We start from the raw sequence: 9,314 nt of genomic DNA, 5'->3' as shown, positions 1-9,314 counted from the left end.
TAAAATTATATATATTGTATATATATAGCGGGGCGGATAGGGGCGAGTATTACCTAAATCCGACCCCGCCCCGTCCCTCCTAAAAACCAGTCCTGCTAAAAATCTAACTCGGTGCGGAACAGATAATTATCCGTCCCGAGCAGATAGAAACGATATGGGTACCTGCGGATTCGAGTGGTATTGTCATCCCTAGTTAAGAATAAGGTTGGATATGTGATGGTATTTAATATGTTCAAACATGTCGTCCAAAAAAAAATTATTTTTATTAAAACATGATTGGACACAAAAAATACGCATGTCAAACGAATATTGATAAATTTCGTATCTAAAATGACAACACACAAAAATTGTCCGTACTTCGTAGCTATTTATGCAAGTGGACAAATAGAATACTTATTGATATTCTAACTTATTTAGGTGAAAGTGAAACCTACCAATTGATAAATTTTATTATTAAGAATTTGACCAATGGAACTCAATCTATAGAGATTCAAAGAAAAAATCTTCCCACGAATTCTTTTTACCATTTTTAAGAGGCAAAAACATTTGATCATTGGATCGGACTAAAATATCTGCTAACTAGTCGTATATTAATCTCTTAAATATAGAGAGTGAAGACGCTAATATTGTTTGATTTCGTACGGTATTTTTTATTTTAGCAGGTTAAAGATTAATCTGCTATAGATTATGGATTGAAAATTTATTTAAGAATTTATTATTGGTGAATGAGTTAGTGCAAAAAATAGAATTTAAACATTCGACATTTATTTAAATAGACTAATAATAAACTAACTATTAGACTAATCCAACTTGATTTTGAAGACTGTGATATACAGTGTTGTATATTATTGTAGAAGCAGCCAAATTTGAAAATAAACATATATCAAAAATATCTCAAGCATCCTACCATAATTAACTTACCATTGCCTATATATAAATACCATCATTATCCTAATGAAACTAACACATCAAGAAACACTTCATTCTCCATCACTCTTAAAAGAAAAATGGGTTACACCAAATTGCCCTATCTTATAATAATATTAGCTTTCTTATTAGTGCTTGGTAGAACCACAAGAGCACAACAATGTGGTACACAAGCAAATGGAGCATTGTGCCAAGACAACTTATGTTGTAGCCAATATGGTTATTGTGGTAACACAAATGATTATTGTGGTAACGGTTGCCAAAGCCAATGTGGTGGTTCTAGTGGTGGTTCTAATGGTGATGTTAGTAGCATCATTACTTCCTCTACATTTGATGAAATGCTTAAGTACAGAAATGATCCACGGTGTAAGGGCAACGGATTCTACACTTATGATGCATTTCTTGCCGCCGCTGGCTCTTTCTCCGGCTTCGGCACCACCGGTGATGATGCCACCAAGAGGAGGGAGCTTGCTGCCTTTTTTGGTCAAACTTCCCATGAAACCACAGGTTAATTAATTACATAGTGATAATATTTTTAAATTATTTAATAATTTTCGATTATCATTTTCACATTAAGTCCTTTTTTTACATACAGGAATTGAATTAAAAACATACTCTAGTATGAGTTGCATTTAGAATTTATCCTAAAGAAATAAAGTGGTATGATTCTAACTTGAAGCTAATAAATATAAAATCTAAGTTTAATGCTAAGAAAGATAAAATATAAAAATTTAAATTCAAAATCTAACTTTGAATCATAAGAAAAATAAACTTATATTCTCTACCAAATCTAACTCAAGTTGGATGAAACCTTTTATTAGGTGATGTATGTAACTTTCTCAGATATATATATTTTAATTAACACAAAAAGATTTACTTTTATATACACATATACCCAAGATTAATTTTGAACGTACTATTTATATATATATAGGAGGATGGGCAAGTGCACCAGATGGTCCATATGCTTGGGGGTATTGCTTTATCAATGAAAATAACCAGGACGCAGATTATTGTACACCCTCTACACAATGGCCATGTGCTCCTGGCAAAAAATACTATGGAAGAGGACCAATTCAACTCACTCAGTAAGTAATTAACAAATATATAAGACTATAGTATGTCCAATAATGAATCTAACCACATCAAGTTAATAGCCAAATTTAAGCAGAATTTGATGAAATAGAGCGATACAATTTATTTATTTGAGTTTAATTGCTATATGTATTGATAATACAGGATTTAATTTTTATATATAGTAGTCAGTATAAAAATATTTTATTATGTCAATAAAAGTAATTATTTTTCATACTTATTGTATAAATAGTCGTAAAAATAATTAAAAAATTATGTAAAATATTTTGTTTTGTTAATGCATTAAAATTAAATTCTATATAAGTATCATTTAACTATAAATTATATTTGTATGAATTTTAGGTTATTTTAAAGTTGGGTTACTGTTATATATATATATATATATAATGTATATTAAAGGTTTAATTATTTTGTCGTTTCCTATAATTTTACTAAATTTTTAATTAATTTTTTTTATTTTTTCGATTGAGTCTTTATATGATATCAGATTTTGTAATTAAGTCTCTGTCGCCTGACAAAAATGCTAGAATTAACATAATATTCTGTTAAACGAAATAAATATATTTAATTTGACTGAATATTCTGTATAATTTTACAGACAATATTCTATTAATTTTAATTAATGTTTTTATTATAGTAGAGACTTAATTACAAAATTTAATACGTTATAAAAATCTAATTAAAAAAAATATATAGAGACTTAATTAAAAATTCGATTAAAATTATAGACAACGACAGAATAATTAAACCTATATTAAATTTGTCATGGAGTATTCTAAGTATATACCTTTATTATTGTACAGATTTGTAAATCTATCTAAAATTATTTTACAAATCTTCGGTTGTCAACATACATTATTATTGACGTGCAATTAGTTAATAACTTGTTGCAGCAATTACAATTACGGGCCAGCGGGTAATGCTATAGGATCAGATCTTCTAAACAATCCTGATCTAGTAGCAACTGATCCAGTTATTTCATTTAAGACAGCCATATGGTTTTGGATGACACCACAAGGAAATAAGCCATCATGTCATAATGTCATTACCGGAGGATGGACGCCGTCTTCTACCGATACAGCCGCCGGCCGAGTCCCTGGATATGGTGTCATCACCAACATAATCAATGGTGGGCTTGAATGCGGACACGGGCCAGATTCTCGGGTCGAAGATCGGATTGGGTTTTATAGTAGGTATTGCTCAATGTTGGGAGTTAGCACTGGGAATAATTTGGATTGCAACAATCAAAGTCCATTTTAGATAAATTGTCGTGTTTGTAATAAGCAGGAGCATCTTTTAATAAGGGACTATAGTGATACCCACTTATAATGGTAAAGCTCGTGAACAATACTATCTTTTAATCTCAACATTAAAGTTCGTTAATATATTATGCATACGCAAAAATAAAATTTGATAAATTTTATTATATATTTTTTTGTCTATAATTTCGTACATTTATTTAAATAAATAAGTGAGTTGACTTTTTGATCTGTTTAAATTGATTCTATCATAATTTTTTTTGGTTTATCTATTATGATTTTTTATTAGAATTAATAGTCAAATTTGTCTCTAAAAAATTATTCAATCTTCATTTTAGTCTCTAAAAAATAAATTTAATCAAAATAGTACTTGAATGATAACTACGTTAATAGAGTTCATCCTTCTATAATCTCAGTTGATGACATGGTTAATGTTCATAAGTGTGGCACACCTCAAAACGACATAGCTTTGATTTTTTGCCTCCAAGTGTTGAGACAATGTCATTTGATATATTCAAACGTTTCTCCGATAAACGTTTCTCCGATGACCACCACTCATAACAACCATGTCTCCTCTTTTCTCTCTAACGTCCTTTCCTGAGACACTTACCCATACTTTGAACGTCCTTGTTTACTTCACCATTCTGCAAGGCGACATCTGCACATGAGTTCACGCTACTAGAGGACAAAATTAACAATCATAAGCAAACTTTAATTCCCTAGATGTTAGAATCAATTTCAAAACCATAATTCCAATCTCGAACATATATAACTCTTCTCCTCCATGTTGACGGCGGTGACGGCTGTGGAAAAGTACTACCATGTGATAGGATTGAGTCTCCTAGAGTTGTTTCTATGCCCGTGTATTTAAATTTTTGGATTTCAGAAATAGATTTATCAATGATCAACTGGTATATCAAGTTACTTCAATATGAATTCTATCCATGATGCAGAGAAGTGATTCGGTAAAATGTCCAACAAGAATTTTTTGTCGTGAAATTCCTTAGTTTTTGGGTTTTTTAAAATGGGCCATCTTGATAGGTGTATTAGTTTGTTTTCTATAATGAAATCTGAGTTTGCACTGGAATTGAATGAGCTTATATTACTATTTGTTATCTCAGTTTGTGTTTTTGCTAATGATAGGGATGAAGGTCAGTATCTTTATTATTGTGCATTGAAGTTGGGTAAACTTGTTGAAGGAATGTATAAGGATATCCAATTGGAGAAGAAGAGTTATTTATGTTTGAGATTGGGATTAAGGTTCTAATATTGGGACTAATTTAACTTAATTTAACAAACTTATCTTGTCAACATTAACATTGTGACGTTTGAAGTGTGCCACACTGTCAGTTAATATTCTACCTTAACGAACGTTAGCTATCTTATCAACTGAAATGACAGAAGGATGAACTCTACTAATGCAATTATATTTTGGGGACTCTTTGTTTAATTTTATTTTTTGGAGACTAAAACAGAGATCGAGCGATCTTTTAGAAACAATTTTGGCTATTAATTCTTTTTATTATTGTGAGTGAATAAAGCTTCTGGTAACCCACATTAAGATCTTCTTTTTTTTGGTTTGAAGAAAAATGAGCTTGTTTTCAGGAATTTTCTTGTTTGTTTTTGTATTTGTGATCCTCAAATTTTTTGTTTTTTGTTGTAGAAGGGGCCTAAGCCCTAATGATTCTCAAAGTTAAAGGTTTCTATCTAGGCTTTCTACATTTCATTAGTTTTAGCCCAATTCAATTTCATCAACTCATGTTATGGCCCAATCAATGATAACTCTCTTGTGACTTGTGATAAAATTATTTAAAGTTTAGACCAATTTACTCAATATGCATAAAAATTAATAATGAACATACTTTTTTTCGGTCTGCTATTTTTTTCATGAAGAGGCCCAAGCCCATCTTCCTCCGGCAGCCTGTTCTCTCCCCACCTCTGCCCACGATTCCGGCGATTCCACCGGCGCCAACCTCCTAGTCGCGACGGAAGCTGCTCCTAGAATCGCTTCGTTTCGAGACACGATTTTGACTAACAAAATGATGAATAAATTGACGATGGTAAAGTGTGTTGCGTAAGTGCCACGTGTCCACTAATATGCTGTTTTACACTTTTACAGTTTACCCCTCCAACAAAGAGAGAAACCAAACTCCTCCACTGACGCCTTCTTTCTTCTTCTTCTCCTCCTTTTTCCGAGAAAATTCAGAACCAATATTTTCCCGAGAAAACTAAAATTTGATGAAGTGGTGATGAAGAAGGGATCGACGAGCTTGTGAGTTTGAATTAAGCGCAGTCCAAGGACGATGGTGAGGTCGATCCCCAATGGAACCAAACCAGAACATCTCGTTGCTGACGACGACGACCGATCCAGAAGATTTGAGAGTGATTGAGTGGGAGGATTTCGAGAGCGAGCTTGCGAGGTTGTCGAGTCTCTCTTCTGCGCTCAATGAAGCCAAGGAGAAGAAGCGTCGTCTTCATCAGAAGCTCCATGACCTCATCCAGGTAGGGTTTTAGTAAGAGCTAGGTTTATGGCTTTGCGCTTTTAGTTGATTTCCTGAGATTGTTGAATTCAATTTCTGCTGAGTGTGGTTAATGAGGAGTTAACTTAGAATAAAGAAAAATTTTAGGAAGAAGCTCTGTTTTGGTGAATTGCGGGGGAAGTGGAATCGCAATAGAATGATAGATTTTGGGAAGAAGAAAATGGTTCAATGTTGTCGTGTTAAATGCAGTTTCATTTTTGGTAATGTTAGAACTTGGAAGCAAACTGTTCATTTTTGTTCGAATTTGTTTATTCCACTAGATGCAACTTCCATTGAGGGTTATCCATGTCAGTAGATCAGAACTAGGGTTTTATTATGTACTTCAGGCACTGGTATTTGAGATTGTTCCTGATAGGCATCAATAATATAAGCATACCAATTCAGTCTTGCTTGTTAAGTTGTTTGTTTCTTGCTTTCATCTTTTGTTGCTTTCGACCATGAATACTTGTTTCAGTTGACAATAACATATAGGGATATGTTATGGTTATTTACTTTTAAATCATTGTACTTGTCCCTAATAACGGCCCGCGTATTAGCGGGTGATGATCTTTTGAGCAGGTCAATGCTGAATCATTGGGCCGTGTAAATGAACTTGAAGAAATGCGGCAGAAATTGGAATCAAAGAAATTGATGGTGGAGAATATGTCTGTGCGATCTAGGCTGGCAAAGGAGGATGCTTGCAGGCAAGAAGAGCAGCTTGGTGGTGCAGTCCAATCGCTGTTGGTGGCAGGAGGTGCTCTTTCCGTGGCTAGCAGAAATCTTCAGGTTGATCTTTTTTCATATTTTGTTATGGGTTTTGAGTACTACATACTTTTTAATAAGTGAGTTTATGTTATAATTTTTTTTCTTAGCCCCATAAAAAAATTGGGGCAGAAAGACTTTGTTATATGATGCAGTTCAGTCAACTGTATTTTTGATGACTCAGGATGTGTTTGGTTTAGCATTTGAAGCATAAAACATACGTTTAGTTTTCTTGACAACTTCACTTTTTCGGTTTGTTTATTTTTTCCCTTTTTTGTTCTCACACAGTTTCCTGGTATTATAGTAGAATCATATGTTTCTGCTGATATTGTAGCATGATAGTTAGCTCATGATGTTGTAACTATAGGAGTCAAGTCGGGCACTGTCTGAAGAAAAAGGCTATGTTTGTCTAAGAAATTCACAGAAGATGCTAAAAATGAGGCAACAACATATGGCATCTCAAATTTCAATGCTATATCCTGTGAAGATCACTGTTGGACCAGCACAAGAGCAAGTTGAGCTTGAAGCATATCCTTCAGGTAGCCTATCAGGTAATAGATTGCTCAATTTGTCTGTCTTTGTGAATGGTACTGTTAAAATATGAAATGGTTGACCTTATAAGAAGTAGAAACTATAGTTTCAAGTAAAGAATGAAACTGAGGTGATGGATGTTGCAGTCGCTATATCTCGGTTTCCTAGTGGCACTTTGGGTTCAGTTCTTCCTTAAAATTGAGCTATTGTGGTGATTGGTGAATATGATGTCTCTCATTATCTGCTTCTTCTACCAGTTGTGGGTCAACACCTTGTTTTTTTTCCTTTTTATGCTTCTGTGGTGGTTTTGTTTCATGTTAACTGATCTAAGTTATAGATCTATCTTTCCTTTTTGTTGAAATTAACAGTAGATGATTATCTTTCCTATTTGTTGAAATTACAATGGCATCTGCATAATTAATTATAGATGATTATCTTTCCTTTTTCATTGTGCAAAAGAGTATTCTTTCTTCACAGCAATACTCATTTATCATAGTATCATTGCTTGTGGACTGTATCATTGTTCCTGTGTATCGTGGTCTTAAGGGCTTGGTAAATCTTAAGGCCCTCTAGAGCTCTGTCATTGTAGCATTTTCAACTTCACTCTCTTTAGGTAAAAATCCCTTATTTACTTTGTAATTTGTGTTGATTATGTTTTGGGTTGGTTAGGCTTCTTTATATTATGACTACAACAGTTATAGAATATAGATGATGATCCAGTTATCTTGACCAGTGAATTGTATTAGAATAATTAGATAAAATTACTTCATTTCTAATCGAGTAAGTGACACATCTTCTGGATTGTTGCTAAAAGTTGCCCTTGTTTACCTAGGAACTCCTGCTGGACTTAAACCAGTTAATCAAGGGTCGTTGACAATTCAGGGCCTGCATTTGACAATGCTATCTTTTAAGAAGATGAGCTTTTTCACCGATAAGAAAGAAATTCAAAGGTCTGCTACTGCCCTAGGATATGTTGCACATGTAAGTTTGTAGCTCCCTGGTCCTTTTCAACCCTTAAATCTATCTGTTAATAGTGAGATGGTCAGTTTCCAAATAGTCAATTCATATTTTGACATTTTTTTTATATGGAAAACTTCCTGTGTTACTTAATGCAGCATTCGATTTGCAGGCTGTTTCACTTGTAGCCTCATACTTGCGAGTACCTTTGCGTTATCCGTTACGATTGGGGGGTTCTCATTCATATATCATTGACAATGCTCCTTCCATAGAGCCAACGTCATCTGAATCTACATCAAATGCAATGACTTCTGCAAACACCAAGCATGTGGAATTCCCCCTATTTTTAGAAGGTCAAGAAACAACAAGAGCGGCTTATGCTGTATTCTTGTTAAATAAGGTATACCTTTTTATTTATCTTTTGTTCTATATAGCAATTCGTAAACAAGCTATGGATTTGATTTATGATATGTTCCATTTTTACTCTTTGGCTTATAGCTCCTTACCCTTTTGGTTATTCTGAATGTAGGATTTAGAGCAGCTTTTGAATTTCATTGGTGCAAAGAGTTTGGGACCACGCCATATATTGGCTAATTTGAGGGAGCTTTTTAGGACTATCCAGTCTAAAGCTTTCATAGAGAACTTGATCTAGTATCTATTTTTTGCCATAATGAAAGTTTTCTGTAAATTGATTTTTGTAATTCTTACATGGGTGCAAATTTTTTGGTGTGCACCTTCCCATGTAGCATTATTATCAAATTGAAACGAACTTTCTACCATGGATTTGGAATTCTTTTCAATTTATACACAGCTTTTGAACATGCTGTCCTCTGAAGAACACAAGAACATACTTTAGCCAGATGTATTAAGATCATATTTGTAATTGTTGGATGGATATTCAGTAACAAGTAAGCTTTCATTAACACATTAATATTTGCAGCGTTCCAAAATCGGTGAACCCAAAAGGACAATTGTTTGCCACCTGCTTCTCACCACCCAAATAATTAACAATAATACCCATTTCTTCTCGTAAATTATCCTTTTAATCATTCTAACTATTTTCTAAACTAGTAATAAACATTGGGTAACCTCAATTATTTACGAGGTATATACTATTCCAAATATAGTTGCCAATTAGGTTTACATGTCATTATGGAGTTTAAAATGCAGCAACTAAAGAGATATTTATTAGATGAGCCTAGGAAATGGCCATCTTCATGATGAAGCTTGACTTGAGAGACACTGCTGACCTGTTAGTGTCAGA

At 33.4% G+C, this 9,314-nt stretch overlaps 2 protein-coding genes across 3 annotated transcripts; both read left to right on the top strand.

Moving 5' to 3' along the window:
- The first annotated feature begins 992 nt into the window (after positions 1 to 992).
- Positions 993 to 3,282, top strand: LOC127745767 (endochitinase-like). The gene is made up of 3 exons (XM_052259491.1): positions 993 to 1,434; positions 1,862 to 2,015; positions 2,916 to 3,282. Exons 1-3 carry the CDS (start codon positions 1,008 to 1,010, stop codon positions 3,280 to 3,282), a joined length of 948 nt encoding a protein of 315 aa, XP_052115451.1. The 5' UTR covers positions 993 to 1,007.
- Positions 3,283 to 5,396: 2,114 nt separating this feature from the next.
- On the top strand, positions 5,397 to 9,084 carry LOC107476030 (vacuolar protein sorting 38). 2 transcript variants are annotated; one of them, XM_016095777.3, is made up of 6 exons: positions 5,397 to 5,783; positions 6,380 to 6,586; positions 6,930 to 7,101; positions 7,926 to 8,074; positions 8,223 to 8,450; positions 8,580 to 9,084. In XM_016095777.3, the coding sequence occupies exons 1-6, from the start codon at positions 5,604 to 5,606 to the stop codon at positions 8,700 to 8,702; spliced, it is 1,059 nt and encodes a 352-aa protein (XP_015951263.1). In that variant the 5' UTR covers positions 5,397 to 5,603; the 3' UTR covers positions 8,703 to 9,084. The 2 variants fall into 2 exon arrangements, with proteins under 2 accessions (XP_015951263.1, XP_015951256.1); XM_016095770.3 differs by having other exon boundaries at positions 5,400 to 5,783; positions 6,930 to 7,113; positions 8,580 to 9,079.
- The last annotated feature ends 230 nt before the right edge of the window (positions 9,085 to 9,314 follow it).

This window comes from Arachis duranensis, chromosome 1, assembly GCF_000817695.3.
Source record: "Arachis duranensis cultivar V14167 chromosome 1, aradu.V14167.gnm2.J7QH, whole genome shotgun sequence".
NCBI classification, from domain to species: domain Eukaryota; kingdom Viridiplantae; phylum Streptophyta; class Magnoliopsida; order Fabales; family Fabaceae; genus Arachis; species Arachis duranensis.
The sequence above is the reverse complement of the archived record's forward strand: the minus strand, read 5'-3'. Positions and strand labels throughout refer to the sequence as shown.